At 43.6% G+C, this 24,969-nt stretch overlaps 1 protein-coding gene across 1 annotated transcript in view; it reads right to left on the bottom strand.

Moving 5' to 3' along the window:
* Nucleotides 1–24,969, bottom strand: part of BEST3 (bestrophin 3) — a 37,674-nt gene that overhangs the window by 1,536 nt on the left and 11,169 nt on the right. The window contains exons 5-9 of the mRNA XM_054718397.1: nt 20,708–20,862; nt 18,409–18,486; nt 18,153–18,305; nt 13,664–13,744; nt 11,202–11,353 (exon numbers count right to left, since the gene is read on the bottom strand). Of these exons, the coding sequence (XP_054574372.1) occupies nt 11,202–11,353; nt 13,664–13,744; nt 18,153–18,305; nt 18,409–18,486; nt 20,708–20,862 (619 nt within the window). The remainder of the gene's footprint in view (nt 1–11,201; nt 11,354–13,663; nt 13,745–18,152; nt 18,306–18,408; nt 18,487–20,707; nt 20,863–24,969) is intronic.

The following is a 24,969-nucleotide window of genomic DNA, read 5'->3' as shown; positions in this document are numbered from 1 at the left end:
CCACTCCACACTCAGGAGAGCGAAAAAGGCAAATAACATCCTAGTATTACAAAGGTGGCTTTGCAACGGCTAGCAGTGCTGTATGATATATAGGGAGGTCGTGAAGAGAGTAAGTCCTAAGAGTTCTCATCACAAGGAGAAAAATTTTTCCCTTTTTTCTTATTTTTTCCCCTCTTTATTGTATCTGTATGAAAGGATGGTGGTAATTGTCTCACAATATAAATCAAACCATCAGGCTGTGTGTTTTAAACTTATACAGTGACGTATATCAATTTAAGGACTTGGCTGCTGGGGAATCTGCCAGAGTCCCCAGACCACACTTTGAGAATTCACTGATGTAGAGATTTGAACATTAAACAAAAAGATATAGTATGTGTTCTTTCTCCCTCATTACAGATGAACTAAGGTCATGTTTTCCCAGGACCCATAAAACTCCCAGAACAATGGATCATAGCTAAATTCAAGACAGTGCAAACAAGAGCTAACATTTACTGACCTCCCATGAGGTAATTACTTATCTCAGTAATCGTGTGCGTTGGTGTTGTTATTGCCACTCACACCTTACAGATGAGGAAGCGGGCTCAGAGAGAATCGTTACGGCGATGTCGCAGCGAGGGCCAGACCCAGGAGTCTGACTCCAAAGTCCTTGTCTTTACTCCCCTTGATACAAAGCCTGGAGAGGGAGTGTGGACCTTGTGGAAGGACTCACACTGAGGTTGGGCTCCTCGTGTGACTAGTTCGATAGATTTGCTATGGAGAATTTTCAACACTTAAGACACAAAAAACCTCACCCTCTTTAATCTTCTCCGTCAAGGCTGCAATAAAAATGGATGATGGAGATAACAGTAAGGGCTATAGGGTAGTAAGGCCTCTCCTGCCTCAGATCACATGGCTGCTGGGCTCACATCGCGGGGGATTTAGTCTTAATGAGGTTTGAAGAACGCCTGAAAGCCGTGCCCTTAAACTGCGGGAGAGCAGTGGTCGGGCCGCCCCAGGCCCGTGTTCACAAGTGACATCCATGGTGACAAGATGCTCTGCCATGCCAGGTGCATTTTACGCGACACAAGGGAAAGGTAAGGACAGCATGATATTGGTGTAACCTGAAAGGGCAAAGGGAGCAGCCAAAAGAAAACCTGGTTTCTCGTGTTTATGAATAACGAATGGGTAATTGAGGAGATTAACTGGCTAAACGTCCTGGGATGGCATCGGATTACAGCCTCGAGCTGTTATTCTAAAGCCCCAGCACTGCCGTTGGCTACCAGATAGCCCCTGGCCCGCTCTCTGCTCCGCCTGGCTCAGATTCTGTTACACTGACTTGAGAAACGCAGACTCATGCTTCAGCAGCCCCGGTGACCCTGCTGGTTGGGTTTCATTGGGTCATATCTCCAGTCACACTTCAGGAGCCCATGTCATCAGGGCGTTCACCAGGGGAGCGACAAGCGCAGTTGTTCACTAAGACTGCCTCCCTGGACGGGCTCTGGGAATCGAGGTGGACAGGCCTCTAGCCTCCATTTGGGATCTGAACTTTTTGTTAGCTCCTTCTAAACCACACAACCTTGTAAGAATGACAAAATCTTCTAGGAAAAAAAAATGTATTATTATTACTTCAGAACTTCGGGAATCCTAAAAACAACAACACCCAAACTTTCTTACTATGTATGCATTGCTGTGGTGGATATGCACATTCAACTGAGGCAAAAACGATTAAGGCCGTGGGTCACAAAGTGGAGAAAAATACACCAGGTGGAAAAAGCAAACTGCAAAAGGGCCAGTGCTCTCGCTAATGATCTGATTTACCAACGGACACTGAGACCCTATTGCACCTTCCTGCCTCGTGAAACAGTGGTGTGGACACGTGAAGTCTATCCACTTACCCAACCAGACTTATTGGGCACCTACCTGGAACCAACTGCTGCATTAAGTTCTGTATAACACAATTTAAAAGGAGGGCGAAAGCACGTGCAGCCGACCCTTGAACAGCGTGGGGGTTAAGGGCACTGAAAATCTACCTGTAACTTTTGACTTTTCAAAAACGTAACTACTAATGGCCCACTGCTGACCAGAAGCCTTATCGGTAACAAACACCCAAATTAACACATATTTTGTATGTTACATGAATTACATATTATCTTCTAACAATACAGTAAGCTAGAAGAAAGAAAATGTTATTAAGAAAATTATAAGGAAAACACATTTATTGAAAATAAAAGTCCCCATATAAGTGGACCTACGCAGTTCAAACCTGTGTTGTTCAAGGGTCAATTGCATATAAACAACGAGGAGCAAAGGAGGTGTTTGAGCTGGACTTTTGCTTCTGAGTAGGAATCGGGCAGAGAAAGGACGGATACTCCAGGTGAAAGAAGCGACTGGGCCAATAGGGCAGCAGGACAGTTTAGGGTGTTTGTGAGGAGCAGGAAATACGTGAGTTTGTGTGAAGCACACAGGACAGTGTCGGCACAGAGGTGGAGAGGTAGCCTTGGGCTGTGAGATGAGGAGTCTTACAAGACAGGGAGAGGGATTTGGACGAGGCAGTGGAGAGCTCTGGATCGTCTCTGAGCATGGACAGCAGAGCTCGAGTGTGCCATTTGGCAGCCGTGTCCAAGCGGGAACAGCGACATGGAAAGCAGCATGAATGAGTGTTGTCAAACAGAAATGTTTTGAATAAGAAACATGACTTGGGAACTTTCCATACTGTTAGTCAGAAAATGGGCCTTCAGAAGGACACTTAGTGGTCTGTGATCTGGGGGGCAGTTTCATGAATCTCACGCTGCAGTGATGAGGGAAGCCCTCCAGGCTCCATGCTACCAAAGAGCAGTGTGACGCCCACCCCACGATGAATCTAATGAGCTTTCTTCTAAATGACACCTTCCATGAAGGGTTCGCTGCCAACACACAGTGCCCGTCTCCTGTGTCTAATAGCCATGGTTCCCAATTGGACGGCAGAAACTGTGGTTTAAGAGCAAAATAGTTTAAGGCTTAGAGCGTACAGAATAGCATGTAACTTAACACCATCAATAGATTCTAGGACTCGAAGTGAAATGACAAATGAGGAAACCAATTTTACTATAGGCTAATGGATATAAACAAGAGTTAAGTTCCTACGGCACCTCATAAACTTTATAATAAAATGATGTTGAATGAGATGACATTATTCAAGGACCTGCTGTACTTGAAAATATTTTTTATTTCCCAGTTGGGAGGCTTGGGTATATTTTTTAGGTCCATTTAGACTTTCTACGTCCCCGTATTTGATTTTTAATGTGAACCCGTAGTATAGGGTTAGTACAATTCTGAGGCCCAAATACAATACCACTTAAAATACCCCCAAACAATTATAGCAGAAATATTATATGATAGAATGTCAGAACCCTCATTATATTGCTATATATTAGAGAAGGTCAGCTGAAAAAGTTGGGTCTTATATTCTGGAATTTACTTGGACTGAGGTAGGCAGGTAATTAGAGATAGGGGGACATTCATGGAAAGTGCCATGCAGCCATTAGTGCCCAGAGGTGGAATTTGAGAACTGCCTCTGTGGTAAGAAAAATGATTTATTTTGGGATGTTGCAGATCCAGGATTGCTGCTGTCCAGGCTGTGTGACCTTGGGAGACCCACTTAACCTCTCTGTGACTTTGCATCATTTGGTAATCTGGTGACAGGTTTGCCTTACTCTACCTGCCTTGCAGGTTGTTTGGGAGTTCCAAAGGAGTGATCAGGATGTGGAAAAGCTTTGAAGAGTAGGGAGGGTATAAAAGGAGCTCTTTCAATGACTGGCAAACTTTCAGAGGTGGTTTTCGAATCGTCATTGACATCTTGCACGTGATCGAAGGAAATGATAGCGTCTGCTTCAAGGTCACTTTCTTTTCTCCTTCAAGCGTGTTCTTTAAAAAATGTTACTACACCTTGGAGCTGCCACCTAACAACTAACCCATTAGAAGGGATGACCATAACAGTCATTTACCTGTAAGACTAAGGCACTAGGTAAATGAAGAGGAAATATCAGGATGAGAGGAAGCTGGATTATTTGAGGGAAGGGAGGTAGAACCAACCAGGTGGCCCTGCCCTAACTTTGCCTCTCAGTGTTGTGTTTTGTGCCATTTGCAGACATTGCCAGACCCTGCAGCACACATTTGTTGCACAATATTAATCATCCACACTGAAATGTAGGAAAAGTGAGCATGGGAAAGGTTGTGCCATGTATTGTGCTATTTTTAAAAATAAGTTTTTATTTATTTTTATTTTTTTGTTGTTGTTTTTGTTGATTTTTAGAGAGAGAGGGATAGAGAGATAGAAACATTGATGAGAGAGGAACATCATCGATCAGCTGCCTCATCATCGGTGAGCTGCCTCTTTGCACTGTCCCTATTGGGGATCGATCCCACAACCTGAGCATGTGCCCTGACTGGGAATCGAACCGGCAACCTCTTGGTTCCTCGGTCAATGCTCAACCACTGAGCCACACGGGCCAGGCTGGGTTATTTTTGAAGGGGACGAGAAGGGTAGGTGCAGGAGAAAGAAGAGGTTATGTTAAGCTTGTCAGGCTAGTTTAGTCTACAAGGAGGGGAAGCATCACTTATTTGTACAGGTCAGATCATTGTCTGGACTGGTGTCTGCGTTCTTACTTTTTTTTCAAGTGTCAAAAAAAACCAACCACCCAATTTAAAAAATCTCTACTGAGCACCTACATCACCATAAGCCCCACAGTCTTCTTTGCCAATGACAAATCTCTGAGAGCAGCAGCAGCAGGAGTTTAATGAAGGCCTCTTGCAAAGGTGCTTGGGCTGGGAAGGGGTGCAGAACACTGTCTGCCTCCTGTGGCCATAACAAAGAAGAGGCAGGAGACAGGACGGCTGAATGGCAGCCCCTTTCCAGACTTCCTGGGGTGTCTCATATGGAAAGGCCGGAAACAGTGCGGTGACACTCATAGAGCGAATACACTTTTTTCAAAGCAAGCTTCCTGCCAAGCAACCCTCGTCCTAGAGTGATCAGGGAAATATAAGCTTCAAAAGACGGAGGGATAAAACTGGATGACGCTTAATTTTTCTTCTCTGTGCCACTGTGAAAGTGGTGTTTTGACAATTTAAATTCTAATAATAGGAGGTCATTTTAATAGAATCAAAATGAGAAATTTAGGAAAATGACACTTAATAGGAGTTCTTCTCACTTCAGATGTATTGTTTGCCAATTGCTAGTATCCCCAAAGTCAGGCGACTGCGTTGGAGGGAGCCGATCATTTGTCTGAACATCTGTCAGGACAAAAAGGCTCGGTGTGCGGAGGAGCATTTATTCACCCGCAAGCAAAATGTACCCTTCAAACCCATTAGAGGCCAATGCTGTTATTTTTAACCTTCTGCACCGCAGAATCACCTCAAAGCTATAGTCAAGGATTTATAAGACGGGCAAGGTAACCCTCACATGGAGCTGGGAGGTGTGGGGCTAAGCATTGTGAGGAAAGTCCAGTGGACGGAAGGGTGTAGCTTCCCAGCCCTCCTCCCCACTCCCGTGCTGGGACACTTCCAAGCCAGTGGAGCTTCGTGAGAGGAGCGCTTAGCTCAGAAAGCTGCAAACAGGGCTCACAACCCTACCGCTGCCTCTCCGTTACCTCTGCTAGTTTGGACCAAGCACTACGGCAAATCTGGTTAAAGAATAGGCATACCATGCCCCACGTTACAACTCTGGTTATGCTCCTCTGGCCTCCACTGGCTGATGCAAAGAGAAATAACGGCCCCAAATAGAGGTTCACCTAATGTCCCCCGCCTTTCAATACCATTGTGCTCTATTGTTTTGTTAGAGAAGAAAATCAAGCCATCTGTACCTCTCGTATCATGTAGGAAGTTAGAGCGCCAATGGTGAGCCCCGTGTGGGCATATGAGAGAACCCCCGGGGTTATTTATAAAATTACAAACTTAATGCATGTTCATTTCCTTGGGAGGTTCCATCTCTCCTTTCCCTCTGGTGCATTAAGTGCAAATCAATGTTCCAAGAATACATTTCTGTTCAAGTTAGTGATTCAGAATTCAAGATATTCTTGGTTGTCTGTGATACATCGATGCAATATTATGTTTTTCCTTGTAAAGTGAAAAATTTTTAAATAGTTGGCTAAGAAAAGATTACCGAATAAAACATCCATCTAGAAATATACTTAACCATCCTATATAATAAAAGCATAGTATGCAAATTGTCCCATCTCACTGGGTGTTTGACCAGGGAGTAGGGCCAGCCAGAGGAAGGGAGGGAGGACTTGTCCGGCGGCAGCTGTTAGGGACCCTACCAGTGCAGGAATTTCGTGCACTGGGCCTCTAGTACTTTAATAAAGTCTTGCTTTGCTAAAATACATATTTTGGTATATTTGAACTAATATCATTAAGATACTTCTGATCTTCTATATAATTGTAAATGCTCTGTACATATTTGCATAATTGCAAAAAAAGTAATTATATTATTGCTATATAGTCTTAGAATTTTGGAATGAAGATAGAGAAGTAAAAGTCATTATTTCTGGGTAAGTGGTTATAGTTTCACAGTAACACATAAATCTTAAATTCCTCAACTCCCAAATAGGAATAAATTTCTACAAAAATTTGAATATTTTCCCTCTTTACTAAATGGATCCTTAATTGGCTTCATGGACTCATTGCTTAAGATCACTGTAAGTGTGAGATGTTCACATGTTTGAATCATGGCAGATAAGCCCAATAGAACAGACTTTTAAAAACAGGATTGCAGTCAGCAGTCTAAGGTTCACAGGCAGAGTGAGTGCTTTTAGATTTAGACAGAGTTAGTACACCTCATACCCTCATGACACCCGTGAGTAGTCCATTTCGCAATCAGCTACAGCCTTCTCCAAGATTTTGAATCCTTTAGTTGCTACGGTTGGGCATTTTATTAGGGTTTACCAATGTCGTTAAGAAATTATTGCTTCTACACTCTTGGTCATTTTGATTTACAAGACAGGATTAAAGGGAGTTATGAGACTTCAGGTTTTTAATTTCCATATATTCCATTCCTCAGAGACTTAACAAGTTGTGCTAATGGATAATCCAAAGCATTTAAAAAATGATAAGAATTTTGGAGCACCTTGTGGCTGTATAATTGAAGACAAGCATTCTACCTCAAGCCAGCTGTGTGGTAGGCTAGGCCTGCACCTTAGTTTTTGTTGTTTGTTTTAAACAGAAATTTATTTTCAGCAATGCTGGCTTGAGTTTAAGCATTCTAAGTTTGTTTTGGGGAAGTGAGGTTTATGAAACAGAGTGTTTGCTTCTGGTATATTTGAACTAATATCATTAAGAATACTTCTGATCTACTATATAATTTTTTTGTTGTAAAAGAAGATCCACTGTTTTTAAAGCTTGGGTATATTTTATGAACAACTCTTCTTTTGATTGTTTTCAGGCATTTTTAAAATCTTGGTTAATAGTGTCTCCATGGCTAAACGAATGAAAAGATGCCTTAATTAAAACAGCAGATCAGAAAGTGTTTTACATTATGACAAAAGAATACACTAATCAGATTCAAATGATATCATCTCAGCTGTGTAATGGGAAAAGAGATCAACCAGAAAGATTTCTTTTCATTGCTCAGTTAATTCATAACATGGTTTATTAAGTGGACAGTACTGGCCAGAGAATAATCAACACTATTTATTAGATGCCCAAGACAGGTATATTTATGAAAATTAATATTTTTGTAAATAAAAATTTCTATTTTGGGTGCTCTGTTCAGATTTTCAACTGGCCTTTTTTTCTATTGAAAATGGTCGTTCTGAAGTTGATTTTTAATATGCCCCATACAAAGATTGGGAGATAGAAATTCAGCACTCATTTAGTGTTAGAAATTATAAAATATAGTCTTAAAACAGAAGCTTTTTGGCCTCAGATTGGACAGAGAAAGATGGGTTTTGTTAACATTTCCTTTGGATTAAGACATGATGAAGATCAGCTGTGGTGAGCACACAGGTTCCTGCTTCTCTAGCTACACAGGCACCATCTCCCACCCCCCTCACCACATCCGGCTTCAGCTCCTTCCCTCCCACTCAGGTGCCCAGGCCCCTCCTGGGACCAGCCAAGTGCCTGCCTTCCTGTGTTTTCTCTGGGACCTTGGTCTGTCAACCCCTCTGGCTCCTGTGCCTTCCTTATTCTCCAGTGGATTCCTTTTGCTCAGCCTGTTTTTTTCCTTCTTTTTCCAGACAAGAATATTTATCATTTTGTTTCTTGCTTTATATCTTGCTTCATCTTATAAAGGATTTGAGGTGGCTTATAAAAACAATGCAATAATGTATGAAGTTAGGCTACTATAGGAGAGCTAGAATAAGGAACAATGGCAAGATGAGACACAGTACCTAGAAAAGCAGTCCCTAAATCCCACAGACTTTCTAAAGGTGGCTACAAATTTGATTTGCAGCTGTCAGAGCCAGATGAAAAGGAGACCATCATCAACCATAAAACCCAGAGTCCGTAACAAATAGTGGAAGGTTACCCAGAAGAGACAAAGCTCTCTTCTTTCCCACTGATGTCTGAGAGAATTTTTCCCCGATGAAAGGTCTGCTAAGTCATAAAGTGGACAGTCCTACAGCAAATAGCATAAGGATTCTTTATGAATCTGTTCAAACAAGGCATAAAGTAATTTTAAGGAACAATGGCAGGGTGGAGGAGGGCAGCTTCCCCTTTCCCATCCTTAAGTGTTATAAAAACCAATAAAAAACATACCACCACCCTTGACTTCAGGAGACCAAAAGAAATCTTTTTAACCATCACCCCAAAGCAACGAAGTAGACACTCGAACTGGAGCACAGGCAGTGCCTGCAGACTAACTAGAGGCACCCCACTAACCCCCTGCCCACAGCGGTGCTGGGTTCTCTTCTTTTACAAGTTAGCTCTTCAAATACTTTTTTCAATGATGGGAGTGGAGGGGAAGGATAAGCCTATTTAATGACCTAAAAACAAACTCACAGAAGAGCATCTATTAATTTTCAAAATTGCAAAGGTTGCCAGACATCCATGAAACTGCCACTGCAGGATGCACTAAAAATGCTGAGTAGCGCAAACAACAGGACATTACTATTCCTGGAGACTGAGCAACTGGCTGGGGTGGGTACGAGCTCCCTGGCCTGGAAGAAGCTCTGGACAGCAGAGTCCAGGCTCAGCATTCTCTCCGGAGGCAGGAGCAAGTCTAGCGTAGGCACCCTTCTCTAAGGTGTTCTTGAGGAAAGGGCAAATCTCCTGGCTCCTGAATGGCCTCATTATACAAATACCACAGGGCCCGACTTTCTGCTTCGTCATCCTTTCCTCTGGGTCTTGAAGGGCTTTCAGCCTCAGAGGCTCCTTGGGAGGAGCATACAAATCACTGCTTATGGGGGCCAGGAGACACCCGGCTAAGAGCAAAGCCTTACAGAAATAGGACTGAAGCTAGGCATCCTGACACAGTGTTGAAAACAAGACAAAGGGCCGGAGGGGGCGGGGGTGTGTGAAGGAGGTAGAAGAGAGTATGGGGGATCAATGGTGATGGCAGGAGACTTGAGTTGGGGTAGTGAACCCACAATACAATATACAGATGATGTATTATAGAATTGTGCACCAGGAACCTATATAATTTTATTAACCAATGTCACCCCAATAAGTTTAATAAAAAAGAAATAAAAACAAGACAACAAGCTGCAAGTTGCTTATGCTAAGCCCCACATCACCAAATGGAGCCTTAAATATAGTTCCAGCTCTCCCAGAAATGGGATCTTCAACCAGTCCATCTGGACTCCCCTGGAGAGCACTAGTTACGTGATCTGCCTGCTAGGCCCCTGCCACCCCCTGAAGGAAACCTTGCAATAACCAACCTGCTCAGCTGCCTAGTGCAAGGACTTCCTTGTTCCTGCTCCCTTCTGTCTACAACAGTCAGCTCCTTGGGGCTCCTTTCTGTCTGTTAGGTTGAACGCTCACGAATCACTGAGTAAAGCCAATAGGATCTTCAAAATGCACTCGGTTGAATTTTGCTTTGTAAACGTTAGGGAAAGAGGAGGGCTGAAAACTGGGGGGAGGGGAATGAAGGGTCACAAGTGGCAACTACAAGATGCGAACTCAAGTCTGTTCCCTCGGGGAACAACAAGCCACTCTGTCCGAAAGTTAAAAGAAAAATTCCACAAGTTTTTTTCCTTTTTCTGTAATGTTTGGGAAGGCTCCTTACTTTTCTAAATTTGCCCATATTCTTTTTAAGTTACTTGGAAACTGTGGCATCTGCCTTCAGCAAAAATACTTAAACTTCCCCCCTACTCACACATTTCTTAAAAATCAAATACATGATCAGATTTAATGAAATTATTCAAGAACTGTGCATGATTTACTTCAGGCCTCCACCCATTTATTTAAAGCTTGTATATAGGGACAGATTGTTATGTTAAAACCAGGGAACAGAGAAAGATTTATATACTAAACACAGTTGGGTTGAATTATAATCTTTTCTTTTTTTAAAAAAAATCCTTAACCAAGGATATGTTTATAGATTTTAGAGAGAGGAAGAGAAAAAGAGAGAGGGAGAAACATGGATGTGAGGAAGAAACATCAATCGGTTACCTATTGTATGTGCCCCCGCCACGGATCAAAGCCAAAGCCTAGTATGTGCCCTGACCGGGAATCGAACCGGAAACCTTTTGGTGTACAGAATGATGCTCCAACCAACTAAGCCACCTGGCTAGGTGGGTTGAATTATAATCTTAGGAAGAACTTTTGATAAAACTCATTTCATTCTTTAAGATTTGCTTGTCTCCAAGTAGTCTGACACAGTGCCTGCACATGGTACATGCTCAATAAACACTTGTTAAAAAATGCATTTAATTATGGTAGAGTTAAACAATAAAAGACTACATAATTAAACTATCTTCAAATTGCATGGGGGAAAAAAAGGATAGTTTCACAACTATTGGAGAAGTTTGCTGTGGTACAAAAACAATGTAAAAATGTAAATTGCCCCAAATATCTCACACACACACACACACACACACACACACACACACACACACACACACACACACCATATTTAAACCAGAAACTACATCTCTTTAGTCTCTAACTCCCTTGGGTATGTTAATTATATATAAAATTTATAAGATACTGATAATTGAAAGTTGTAATGAAAGTAATGCCAAGAACATGGCAAAAAATTATCACTTACTTATTTTCTAAACAATGATGATTTTTTAAAAAAATGCACTTACGCCATTTGGACTGTTGACCCCAGAAATGAGGGTATGCAGTAGTCAGCAGCTGCCAGTGTATATGGGGGGCGAGCAGCGGAATCGTCCCAGTAAATGTCTTTCTTCATCTTGGGTAAGCTCATGTGCATTTCATCCACAGCCAAAAGAGAGACCTGAAAGCATTGTTGCAGTGTTAGAATCATCCAGATGTGCACTGAAGAAAGAAAGAGAAGACGTTTCGGAGGGTGGATGGGAGTTGGAGTGGATGGAGCACAGCCCGATGAGTGAATATACAAATGTCTATGGTTCGTATTTGCTGTAACCAGGGCCGCTGCAGAGAATGGGGCTGTGAAGCTGCCCAGACGACCGGGAGGAATGAGAGGCACTGTCTTCTTTGCCCAGAGTTACCATATTGCCTATCCTGGCAGCACCCACAAATCCCAGATACTGCGGGAAGCTAAAGATCCTCAATATCCCACTCTTTGGATTCCATAAACACCTTTGTACTTGATATCATTTCTTATATGCCTTGAGCACTTGTTTGTTTGTTTGGAAAAGTGTATCAACACCCTGTCCTGCTTGGGACTATAGTGGTCTCTCCTCTTGACTTTGACAAACTGATGCATGAGTGACTTATGAACCCTCGGGGAATCCAAGTTTTACAGAGTGAGTGGCTTAGGCTTCCTTCCTGGCAGACGGACAGTGTGATTATTGAGGGAGGCGATGGAGACGATGTGACCGCCAGGTGACCCAGGAGCTGGACCTCGGCAATTGGAGGCGCCTCCCCCGACTGTCCTGTCCCTGGAATGTATGCCCTGGTCACAGTGGAGCTGCCCTCAGGGATGCAGGCTGGAGAGAGCAATGTGTTGTTGAGGCCATCAGAACAATGTACCTGACTGCACCCAGCCAGTGAAGGCCTCTCTATAAACTTTGAAGCTTCTGCCAGGTGGGTGAGGAGATGTGCTGATCTGGTGACCACCCAAGACAAGCCTCGCATGTATGTAAGTGTCCCATTGCTTATTAAACCTGCTGCCCGCCAATCCGGAGTGGCCTGCCTCTTTCTCCAGTCTCTCCTTGCCCTCCGTGTACGGGAGCCAGATTGCGAACCGACAGAGACCGATGGTGAAATGCTTGAATCTGTTTAAGAGCCAAGTAAGGGCTTGAGACAAATAGATGAGCTGAAGACCTCCCCCAGGCTGTGGTTCTCGGGAGAGAATGGTCTGAGGAGAGCATTCTCCTTATCTTAGGCTGGTTCTTCATGGAAAACCTCTGTGGGATAATGCTTCAGGGAAGGGGCCGAGGTCCCCTTGGTGTGATGCAGGTGGATCTGAGATACGGGCCAGTCTGGCCCAGGCTCCCAGTGTCCAGCTGATGGACATCCGAAAGCAGGGACCTACGTGACATGAGTTTGGGAACTCACATCAGATTGTGTCTGGCTGCCATTATGTCACTGTTAACCTCTATGGGTGGCAATGAAAACAGATTAAAGAATGCATTAACATATTGTTTTGTTCTGAGGTGGAAGAGGCTGTATAACATCTATATGTATAAAAACCTGATATGCAAAGTGTCCCCTTTGGAGTTTGACCAACCGGGAGTTCAATAGCTTGCTATGATGTGTGCTGACCACCAGGGGGCAGTGCAGAATGAAGGAAGGTGCTGGCCGGCAGCAGGCAGCTGCTAGGGAACCTACCTGTGCACGAATTTCATGCACTGGGCCTCTAGTTCATAATACAACTTTAAAAAGAAAACTGGCTTGAAATTCTACTTAAAAGGGGCTACATTTCTCCAGAACTGAGATCCAGGAGCTGTGAGGTTTCAGAAGGACCTCGGACAACATACTGAAGGGCCAACCCCCTTTATTTGTGGCTAACAGTTGGACCAAAGTTCAAGGGCCTGCATTCAGGGTCTGTTTGGATTTAAAATGGCACAAGTAACTTATTATCAACTAGAGGCCCGGTGCACTGGTGGGGTCCCTCAGCCTGGCCTGTGCCCTCTCGCAATCTGGGACCCCTCGGGGATATCAGGCTGCCGGTTTCAGCCTGATCCCCGCAGGCCGGACTGAAACTGGCAGTCTGACATCCCCTGAGGGATGTAGTAGTGCGTGAAGCGGCAGGCAATCAGGGAGGAGCCCGAGCCAGGGCTGGGTGCCACTCCCGCTCATCCTGGCCCTGCTGCACCTGCTGCTGCCGCCACTTGGTAGTGGTAGCGCTGCCACGGAGGTGGGAGAGGCTTGTGCCGCTGCAGTAGCAGCAGCAGCAGCAGCAGCAGCAGCAGTGCTGTGAGCCTGGTGTCTGGCGCCCATAGGTTAGCTGAGCAGCGCTCCCGCTGTGGGAGCGCACTGACCACCAGAGGGCAGTTCCTGCATTGAGCATCTGCCTCCTGGTGGTCAGTGCTCATCATAGCTACCGGTTGGACGGTCACTTAACCTTTTATAGAGATGTGTATATATATATATAAAAGGAAAGGAAAGCTCATCTCACCTGCAAATTTCTGTCAATGCACCAGTTCGTTTCAAAATCATCATCATCTTCTCCGAAAGGGTTGATGAGCTGCTCAGCCACCTGCAGTAAGAACATAGACCAAGTCAGCCACGATGCTGTGAGGACTCAGAGTGAAGGTTGAAGAGGATGCCTGTTTCACTCTCTGCTTTCTGTTGTCCCTTTTCATCAGATGAAGCCTAGAGGGGGAGGACGCAGATAACCAGCAAACGAGACCCGACTCTCAGACCAGGAATGACGCACCTGCACGGGCAGGTTCTCAGTGGATCTATTTATCCGGTGGCACTGCAGGCCTGTGCAGAGAAGCCATGGGCTTTTAGAGGTCCTATAATCGATTTCCAGGTACAAATCAAACCGCTGACTACGGCAGGAGCCCTGACAGTGTGCGGGGCACGGCACCAGGCACTTTGAGGGGTGCACAGCCTTTGCTCTCAGGCATTTCTGAAGGCCCAGGTGTTGAGACAAAATGCAAACATGGGGAAGGTTGAAACAGCAAAGAAAGACAAGTCACAATGAACGAAAATAATACAAGGAGCTTTGTAATTATTGGACATAACTGTTAAATGAATGAGTCCAAGAGCTGGTAAGTCATAAAGCTGGAATTTGTTTTATCCTAAAGGATTTAGTGGGTTAGTTTTCCCACTGGGAACAGTTTAGTAGCTTCTTATATATCTTACAATAGTTGGTCAATATTATACGTTCTTACCATGTTCCTGAATTGAATAGCCTTCTTGATGAGAGATTTAGATGCCAAATATGATTCACCTGTTAGGCTCAATTTTTAGTAATTCCCTTTGATTTTTATTATCTGGGTGTGTGAGTGATTTTTCATTGGGCCTAAATGGGAAAAATTTACAAGTGTATAAAATAAAGGCACCATCTCTCTCATCAGAATCTAGTAGTTTCTAGATTCTGAGACTATTTGGTAGAAAACCTACCTATTTATTTTTTAGGATTTAAGTCTAACCACTTAGAGCAGTTACTCTCAGCCTTGGCTGAACATCAAAATCACCTGGGGAGCTTTTAAAATGAGTGATGCCTGGGTCCCCTCCCCCCAAGTTCTCATTTAATGGGTGGGAGGTTGAACCCAGGCATCAGTGTTGGGTAAATTTCCCAGGAGACTTTAACGGGTGGCCAGGAGTGAGAATCACCATCCCCCTTATTCTAAGGGACAGCCCTAGCCAGGGCATGAATCAGTCAGCCTCATAGCAGCATCCATGTCGAGGTCATTGACTGCAAGTTCTAAGGGGCTCTCTGACTTTTCTTGTCTGGAGGTTTCCTTAAATTACATGGGCGACTAGATGGGTCTTGAAACTATTTCTGTTATATTCAGAATTTCACTTTTATGAGATCAGTCCCACATACAGTAGTAGAGTCTACATTTAACTACCAAAATGATACCTATGTCTCCGAATTAACCATCTCACAAAAGTATTTTTTCACTTTCTTGGAGGCTCCATTTCCAGAAAATAACTGAATAATATACTGTTCATAAGGTTAGATGAATTTTCTACACTGTGAAAAGCGTGGTAAGTATTAGAATGGTGTAGATAAAACAGCTGTTTAGAAATTGAGATACAATCTGTGGTGAGAAAACTCACTTCTCTTAGGGCTGCCTCTCTCTTAATGGAGCTAAGATTGGCTTTTCATATGTATACTAGAGGCCCGGTTCATGAAATTCGTGCATGGAAGGGGGTCCCCTCAGCCCAGCCTGCACCCTCTCCAATCCGGGACCTCTCAGGGACTGTCTGACTACTGGTTTAGGCCGGGCCTAAACCAGCAGTCGGACATCCCCCTCACAATCCTGGACCACTGGCTCCTAATTGCTCACCTGCCTGCCTGCCTGGTCGCCCCTAACCCCCCCACCCCCCGCTGGCCTGGTTGCCCCTCACTGCCTCCGCTTGCCAGCCTGATTGCCCCTAATGGCCCACCCCCCCTGCTGTCCTAGTCACCCCTCACTGTCCCCCCTGCCAGCCTGGTTGCCCCCAACTGCACCCCCCTGCTGGCCTGGTCGCCCCTAACTGCCCCCCCTGCCGGCCCTGTCACCTCTTACTGCGTCCCCTGCCAGCCTGATTGCCCCCAACTTCCCTCCTCTGCCATCCTGGTCACCTCCAACTGCCCCTGCCCCCGCCGGCCTGGTCACCCCATGCAGCCTGCTTGTTCAGTCGTTGGTTGTCCCTCACTAACCCCCCTGCTGGCCTGGTTGCCCCACGCAGCCTGCTTGTTCAGTCGTTTGGTTGTTCCTCACTAACCCCCCTGCTGGTCTGGTCATAGGCAGCCATCTTGTGAGGGCGAGATGGTCAATTTGCATATTACTTCTTTATTATATAGGATATATTTTAAAATAAAGAATCAATTCTTTTTAAAAAATATATTGTCATTGATTTCAGAGTGGAGGGGAGAGGGAGAGAGAGATAGAAACATCAGTGATGAGAGAGAATCATTAATCGACTGCCTCCTGCACACCCCACACTGGGGATCAAGCCCACAACCCAGGCATGTGCTCTGACTAGGAATTGAACTGTGATCTCCTGGTTCCTAGGTCAATGTTCAACCACTGAGCCATGCCAGCCTGGATCATATTTTTTCTTTAAAAATATTTTATAAAAGAGCCCAGCTGGTGTTGCTCAGTGGTTGAGCATTGACCTATTAACCCAGGAGGTCACAGTGTGATCCCTGGTCAGGGCACATGCCCGGGTTGCAGGGTTGATCCCCAGGAGGGGGTGTGCAGGAGGCAGTTGATCAATGATTCTCTCTCATCATTGATGTTTCTTTCTCTCCTCCTTTCTTCTCTAAAATCAATAAAAATATATTGAAAAAATTTTATAAAAGAATAAAACATTAATATTTTAGAGAGACTGTCAGAAGGCAGGAACTGTTTCTTGTAGGCTGGCCGAACATCTCACATGGACACAAAGCAAGACTAGAAGTCTCAGCATTACTCAGGGGAAAGAACAGAATGATTAAACATTTGGGCCAACTTTGGTGATTTTTCTGTTTATAAAAATAGAATCTAGCCCTGGTAAGATGGCACAGTTGTTTGGAGCATCATCTGTACACCAAAAGGTTGCAGGTTCAATTCCCAGTCAGGGCACATACCTAGATTCTGGGTTCATTCCCCAGTTGGGGCCAGTACAAGAGGCAACTGACTGATGTTTCTCTCTCATATAGATGTTTCTCTCTCTCTCTCTCTCTCTCTCTCTCTCTATATATCTATATATATATATATATATATATATATATATATATATGGAGACTTTTGAATATATCAAAGCTCCCAATGGGATCAAATTCATCATTTTGGCAATTTTTGTATTTTGAAGAAAATTTGAGAAATGCATGTAAGTCAACTAGTACTTTTTAAGCATCTTGTCAGGAGGGTAACATGTGTTAGCCCTGCAGTGTAATAAAATGTGTACAAGTTAAAAAAAAGGAATCTGTCATCTGGTTAAAAATGTTTTTGCCATTTGTAAAGAATAAAGTGCCTTTACTCTTTGGAGTATAATTTGAAATGCCAACATAATTTATTGTTTTTCTGGTTAAGATTCAAATCAATGAAAGTAAAGGCACCTGCAGGGAAAATGCTGCCACAACCTGAAAGACCTCACCGATGCCCTCCAACATGCAGCTGTTTGGAAGGTCAGACACCTGGAAAGTCTGTTATTAACGCCATCTTCAAACTGTCGTTAGATTTCAATTAACCTAATGCAGCCAAAGACTCCAATTTTTTCCCCCATCACATACTGTACTTCTGTTTTGGACATTCCCCAAAGAGATGGAAGGATCAGAACTCTGATATCTACACATACCTCCAGGAGGAGGGGGAGGAGGTGCTGGTGGGAACAATGAACACTTGACACTGATGACTGGACAAGTCGTCCTCACTGTTCTAACCTGTTTTCAATTTACTGGCAAACCAGATGTTGTCATGAGTTCTGGTGTTTCTGGTTTTGATTTCGATGAATTCTTTTCTGAGTCTCAGTTCTGGTTTTGAAAATGGGGTGCATTTAATATTGTGAGATAGCTAGTGGGATTTCAGGGAATCACAGCGAACTATTTGCAGAGTCGAGCAGAACCAAGATACAAAGCTTCTTATTTACTCTCTTTTACCGCGTAGTTGCTTATCACAGTACAAAACATCAATGCAGATACAGTTATTACTTTACTTACATTATTGTAATCCTAGTGGGAGCACACAAAGACTTAAAAAATCAATAGCCATAAAAGAGTCTTCTTGTAATCTCTTTGCATAAATGAGCTGCTTCAGTTGCTGCCATAGGTACTCACCACATCCCTGACACTTTAATCCCTGGATGAAAAGGAATAACATCTCTGAGCCATTAAATGTTAAATCTCTCTTGGACTCACACAGGAATGACTGACTGGCTAGGCTCAGTGAAGGATCAGCATGCAGTTTGGCACATGACAGAGATTACAGAGTGGGTCTCACGACTCTGAGACCGTTGGCTACCTTGAGCCATCCGGCGTAGAAGAAGAATTGTAGGAGAGTAAAGATTGGAATGTAAAGATCTAAGTCATGCCCAGCGTAGCCTTCGGTGGGATCCAAAAACTGGCGTCCGATCAGGCACGCAAAAAAGAAGGTGTAGACAGCCAGAGTGACAACCTGGAATAGAGAGAAACCCGAGTGAGAGCACAGCGCTGGTGGCCCACAGCCAGTGCCACAGGGAGCAGGCAGAAATAAAAGTCATGTGCACGGTATTTGATACCTGGGTGTAAACCAGCGGGATCCCAACCCAGTCATAACCGAACAAGAGGCTGCACCAAGAGCGGTATCGGTTCATTTCCTAAGCCAGAAACAGAGAAAACATGATTTACTAAAATGATGGGTGTGGTAGTCAATATTTAGTAGGATTAGGGATGAGGCCATGTCTTTTATGACTATATCTGTAAAACAAGGGGACTTTGCAAAGCTAATAAATTGGTTCTGAAGGCCATCCCAAAAGGAAAATTCTGAAAATAACAAGTCATGAACATCATTCAACAATGTACAAAAAGAAGTACATTTGAACATGTATATTAAATATTCAGAAAGATTAGAACTTTATAGAAGTATCTCCTACTCTATTGAATCCATAATTTCCAAAATGATGTTGGTCCAAAGTGATGATGGGAAGGCAGTGGTTAATATTTTAAACTAGAGGCCTGGTGCACGAATTTGTGCAACAGTGGGTTCCCTCAGCCTGGCCTGTGGGATCAGGCCGAAACCAACTCTCTGACATCCCCCAAGGGGTCCTGGATTGTGAGAGGGTGCAGGCCAGGCCAAGGGGCCCCACTGGTGCATGATTGGGGCCGGGAAGGGATGAGGGAGGTTGGCCAGCTGGGAGGGACCACAGGAGGGCTCCAGGGCATGTTTGGCCCATCTTGCTCAGTCCCGATTGGCCGGACCCCAGCAGCAAGCTAACCTACCGGTCAGAGCATCTGCCCCCTAGTGGTCAGTTCATGTCATAGCAACTAGTCGACTGGTCACCCCCTGGTGGTCAGTGCACGTCATAGCTAGCAGTTGAGTGGCCTTAGCATATCATTAGTATATTATGCTTTGATTGGTTGAACAGCCGACTGGTCGACTGGACACTTAGCATATTAGGCTTTTATTATATAGGACTAGTGGTCCGGTGCATGAAATTCGTACATGGGGGGGGGGTGTCCCTCAGCTTGGCCTGCACTCTCTCCAATCTGGGACCCCTTGGGGGATATCTGACTGCTGGTTTAGACCCACAGGGATCAGGCTTAAACCGGCAGTCGGACATTCCTCTCACAATCCAGGACCACTGGCTCCTAACTGCTCACCTGCCTGCCTGCCTGATTGCCCCTAACCACTCTGCCTGCCAGCCTGATCGCCCCCAACTGCCCCCTTCTGGTCTGGTTGCCCCCAACTGCCTCCCCCTTGCTGTCCTGCTTGCCTGCAACTGCCCCCGCTGCCAGTGTGCTCACTCCAACTGACCCCTGCCAGCCTGCTCACCCCCAACTGCCCCCCCCCCGCCAGACTGTTCACCCCCAACTGCCCACCCCAGCCAGCCTGCTCACCCCCAATTGCCCCCCCCCCCGGCCTGCTCACCCCCAACTGCCCTCCCCTCCTGGCCTGATCACCCCTAACCGCCTCTGCTTCGGCCCCGCCACCATGGCTTTGTCCAGAAGGATGTCCAGAAGGTCTCCCAGTCTAATTAGCATATTACCCTTTTATTAGTATAGATAAGTCATTTCTAGCCATTTTGGTATATTATGTGGAGATATTTTTGTTTGTTTTTCTCTTTTTAAAACATGCTTACCATAGATCTTAGAAAAAAGAAATAAATCTATCCTAACCCTCCACCACCTCCAAATAAGGTTGCTTATATTGACAAAAAATCTATCTTTCTTTGAAGCAGGAAGGACTGGGATCCATTGATCCCCCCCTCCCCTCTATTGCACATAAATTATTATCTGAGACTGGGAAGAAGAGTTCACATTCATTCAGAAGCTATTTTTAAATCATTCACTCCTCTTAGCCTAATCCAGGCAGGAGACTATCATGGCACAAATCTATCTAGCTCTTACATTAATTTGTTTCTCAGGTGAATTCAGGGTTATTTTGTTGAATAAAAACACAATTTTGTTTCCTGGAGCATCTGAAAAGCTGGCTTAACCTTGAACTATTTCAATTTGGGGAACTGACTGGGGAGGTCCTGGAGCCAGCGATGCAAATATGCTGTGTGGGCACCAGGTCCTTCAGAACCCTTGGCAGACATTGCCAATCAATCAAGGGACACTTTCCTACAGAGCATATTGCAAGCCCAATACTGTTTAACACAGAGTTCCCAAGCAAACAAATGCCAATCAATCTGAGTTAGAACCTGCGTGCTGTCCTGTCCTGCATGCTGAGGGTTCTGAATTAAGCAAAGCAGATTTGCCCTGGTCCAACCTGTCACATCCAGCTCCCTCTTGGTCTCTGATTAGTATCGTGTGTGTGTGTGTGTGTGTGTGTGTGTGTGTGTGTGTGTGTGTGTGTGACAATCACGATGTACTTACAGTCATCAATGATTGCAGATCAACACTGTCTCTGATTCTGCCTTCCTTCCGGGCTTTAGCTGCCAGATTTCCAAACCAGATGAATGGAACCCAATATTTCAGATGAGGAGACTTGAGGTGGTCAAATAATTTTCTTTCATCTGTTGTCATAAAACCTTTGTACAAAATAAAAATAGCTGGATTACACAGACTTAGTTTAGCACCAATACATTGCCATAAGTATTTCAGTGTCTACTATGTGAGTGTATAATGGAGGAATATTAAAGAAAAATCAAGGTTCCTGTCACAAGTAGTTTATACTTGTATTAGAGATAAGGAATGTGTATGCATGAGCACACACACACACACACACACACACACACACACACACACACGGTGCGTGAACACACAACTTATGCATCACTATATGAGGCAATGCATGTTGGCAATCCTTGACAGAGTAGGGAGTAAGGCCATATTGAGTGTGGCCCAAGCATCTGGGGAAGGTTTCTTCTTTAGGTTTTGATTTACTCATCCAAAACTGAGAACAAGAATACTTAGAATTGTTATGATTAAAAGAATAAAAGGTGATGATGTATACAAAGCACTTAGTATGGTGTGGAAACATGGGCCATAGGACTCCTCTTGACCACTCCCTTCCAAGTCTTAATTAATCAGTGAAGCTTCCCTCCCTGAATTTCTCTCCCTCAAAGCTCCCACCACGGGCTCTCTCTTGCCGTGCACTATGGTATGTTATACAGAAATGTTTCCCTGTCAAGTTCCTTGGGAAGGACAAGAGCATATTATTTTCATCATTCTCACAACATTTTGTATCTACTTGAAAGGTGCTTCTTTAAGTCTCTCTCTCTCTCTCTAACACAATTTGCTTGAGTTTGCAGAGAACTCTAAGCCTCAGTTTTCTTATGTATACAAGAGAGATGATAATATGTACTTCACTGAGATGTAGAATTACCTGAGATGATGAACACATGTCAAGAGACTGACAATGCTTAGCACACACTTAGCACTCAGTAAGGGCTGAAGCATAATGCACTATGTGAAACTTTAGCTACCCACCCCCTCCCATCTACACACCAAGGAAAGGAGAGATTTGAATAATAGGAGGAATAATGTAGCAGGTTTATTTGATAAACAAACATTTATTGAATGTCTACTATGTACCAGGGATTGTTCATATGAAGATTCACTTTAAAAGCTTACAGTTTACACTTAACCTTTTATTAAAAAAAAAAAAAAGGAATAATTCAAATGGTGCAAATCCCCCAAAGGGCCAAAGGAATATTAATGGGGAAAGTGAGTCTCATTTTCCCAGTCTCATTTTCAATATCATGAATTTCACATAGCCTTAATTTTTAAAAACACAAATAGATTTATACAACACAAATGTCTATTGTTTGCTTCTATTTTCAGTTATATCTTAAATATATTGTTTATTAATAGAGAGAGCAGGTTATTCTTTTTAATGGCTGCATCCTAGTTAATTGTATACAATATTTATTTAATGAGTCTTCTTTTGAATAGACTTGACGTAGTTTTTAAATTTTTGTTATTAAAGTTAATGCTGTCATGATTATCCTTGTACTTAACCCTTTGACTTTTTAAAAAATATATATTTTATTGATTTTTCACAGAGAGGAAAGGAGAGGGAGAGATAGAAACGTTAATGATGAGAGAGAATCATCGATCAGCTGCTTCCTGCATGGCCCCGACGGGGATCGAGCCCACAACCTAGGCCTGTGCCCTGACGGGGAATCAAACCATGACCTCCTGGTTCATAGGTCAAGGCTCAACCACTGAGTCACATCAGTTGGGCACCCTTTTGATTTTTTAAGTGGACTTTTAAATGTTCATTATGATTTAGTATAAATAATATTTTCTGAATTAAAGTTTATTTCGAAACTGATTATTTGTGAAATAATTTTTCAGCAATGCAACCATTTACTTATGAAATTATGATAACACATTTAGATAAAAATCTACTTTTACCCCAATGTAACACAGTTTTTATCCTTGAGCATCTTAATCAGAGTATGAATCTGGCCATCCTGTTTAAAATAACCCTCCCTACTAACCACAAAGACTGAGTTTTACTTAAGAGGTGTTGCTATAGCGCGAAGAAGTCAACGTAAAAGTGAGACTTGGTCATTTTGAGAGTCACCAATTCATAGAGCTTTGGAGTTACCTAGATTTTTTTATTTGATCTAGCCCAGTGTGTTTGAGAATAGGATCCAGGGATTATGGGTATCAAAACCACCTGTGATACCTGTACTTGGAGGGGGCTGGGCCCCAGTCTCACCTACTAAATCACTCCGCAGCGCAGAGTCTCACGTGGATATTTTTAGAAAATATCAATGCATTGGCCTTATCCCCAGAGCCTGGTTCTAGACCCTCGAGTGAGGTCCAGGCATCAGCATTCTTTTCCCGTCTTCCTGGGTGATTTCATGGAAATGGGCTCAGGAAGTTGCATGTTTGCCAAGCTCTGCAGGAAAATCTGACACTGACCTATAGCAGTTTGAAAATCACTGCCCACTGACAGAAGATTCTGTTTATTCGTATTTGAAACTAACAGAGTAACAACTACAAAGCCAATATTTACTAACAGGAGGCTCGTTTTAGATAATATATTATTTATATTAGCTTAGAAGGGTTCTGCCCATGCCTGGGAAACTGGACTCTCTTCCGTGTTCAGAAATCAAAATGAGCCTGATAATTCTGTTCTCGTTTCTCGGTGCATCTCAAAGTTGTTGCATGAGCCAGATAACTATGCTTTCCTCCCCACCCACCTAGGACTTGCAGAGCATGATTAATTCTTATTACAAGAAGTTAATAGATGGCCCGGCCTGTGTGGATTGAGCATTGTCCCGTGTACCAGGAAGTCACAGTTCAATTCCTGGTCAGGGCACATGCCTGGATTTCAGGCTCAATTCCCAGTAGGGGACATGCAGGAGGCACCCAATTGATGTTTCTATCTCTCCCTTCTTCTCTCGCTAAAAAACAAACAAACACCAAAAAACATTTTTTTAAAGAAAGAATTTAATAGATGAACTTGACCTGTCTTGGTTCTATGCATCATTCTTTACTTGGAAACCTATTCTCAGACATTTCATATCAATTACTTAACAGTTATATTCTTGGGATTATAGTGCAATTTAAAAAAATCTCCATTTGTATACTGGATGCAATCTTTGTCATTTGACCAAGAAATAACTTTACTTTTAGTTATTTTTTATTCAGGAATATGGATCAAATTCTGCTGGCAAGTCCTTTCTTGGCTTCTTAGCTGAAAGCAAATAAGCAGAGTGAGGGTTTAGCTGACCAGTGTTCTCAGTGGTTAGAGCACCAGCCCTCTCATTGAAGGGTTGAGGGTTCGATTCCTGATCAAGGGTACGGACATGGTTTGCAGGTTCAATCCCGGGCCTCAGTCAGGGCTCATGTGGAAGGCAACCAATTGATGTGTTTCTCTCACATCTATGTTTCTCTGTCTCCCTCCCTCCACTCTCTCTAAAAATAAATGAAAAAAATATCCTCGAATGAGGATTAACAACAGCATTAAAAAAGAGTGAGGGTTTATTTAGAGCAAACACCAAAGCTGAAGTCAGCCCTCCCCCAGCCCCCACCATGTAGCACACTTACCACTGACTGGAAGCAGTCAAGCAAAGCAAGGAAAGCTGGTGGTTTTTAATTTTAGCCCAAATATATTGAAAGATGATTAACCAGACATTAATATGTCCTCCAAGAGTGTACAGGCAGAATAATTTTTGTTATTCCCTGCGGGGACACACATCTTAGCCGAAGTAACCCTGTCTTTGGAAATCATGTTTTCAATCAATTGAAAGAAAATCTCTAGATTGCTGATCCAATCAATTCAAAGAGCATTTGCTATCAAAGGACATGTTATCCTCATCAGTACTTCAGGCCATTTTAACCAGAAACCGGTGATCTTTTCCAGAAGGTGGTCTTTATTTGCATCTCTCAGGCTAAGTTATTGATTGACAGGTATTGATTTCCTACCGTTTGGCAGCGGTATCAGTTGGCTGGTCCTCACACTCCCTGCCTCCTTCACATGCCTGTCTTCACGCCATGCTCCCGCAGGCCCTATCCATACTCCTGATGTTGCTATTTTATCTCACCATTGCACCTGCCTGGAGTTTCTCTTGTTATGTATTTCCTCTGGCTTTCTGTCTGGTACAGCTCTGCTCAGCAATTTTCCTACTGCTTATCCCAAAGAACCCTCCTTAATATTTCAGATCAAAGTAAATAAA

Source organism: Eptesicus fuscus, chromosome 7 (genome assembly GCF_027574615.1).
Source record: "Eptesicus fuscus isolate TK198812 chromosome 7, DD_ASM_mEF_20220401, whole genome shotgun sequence".
Lineage (NCBI taxonomy): Eukaryota > Metazoa > Chordata > Mammalia > Chiroptera > Vespertilionidae > Eptesicus > Eptesicus fuscus.
This window is presented reverse-complemented; position numbering and strand designations above follow the sequence as displayed.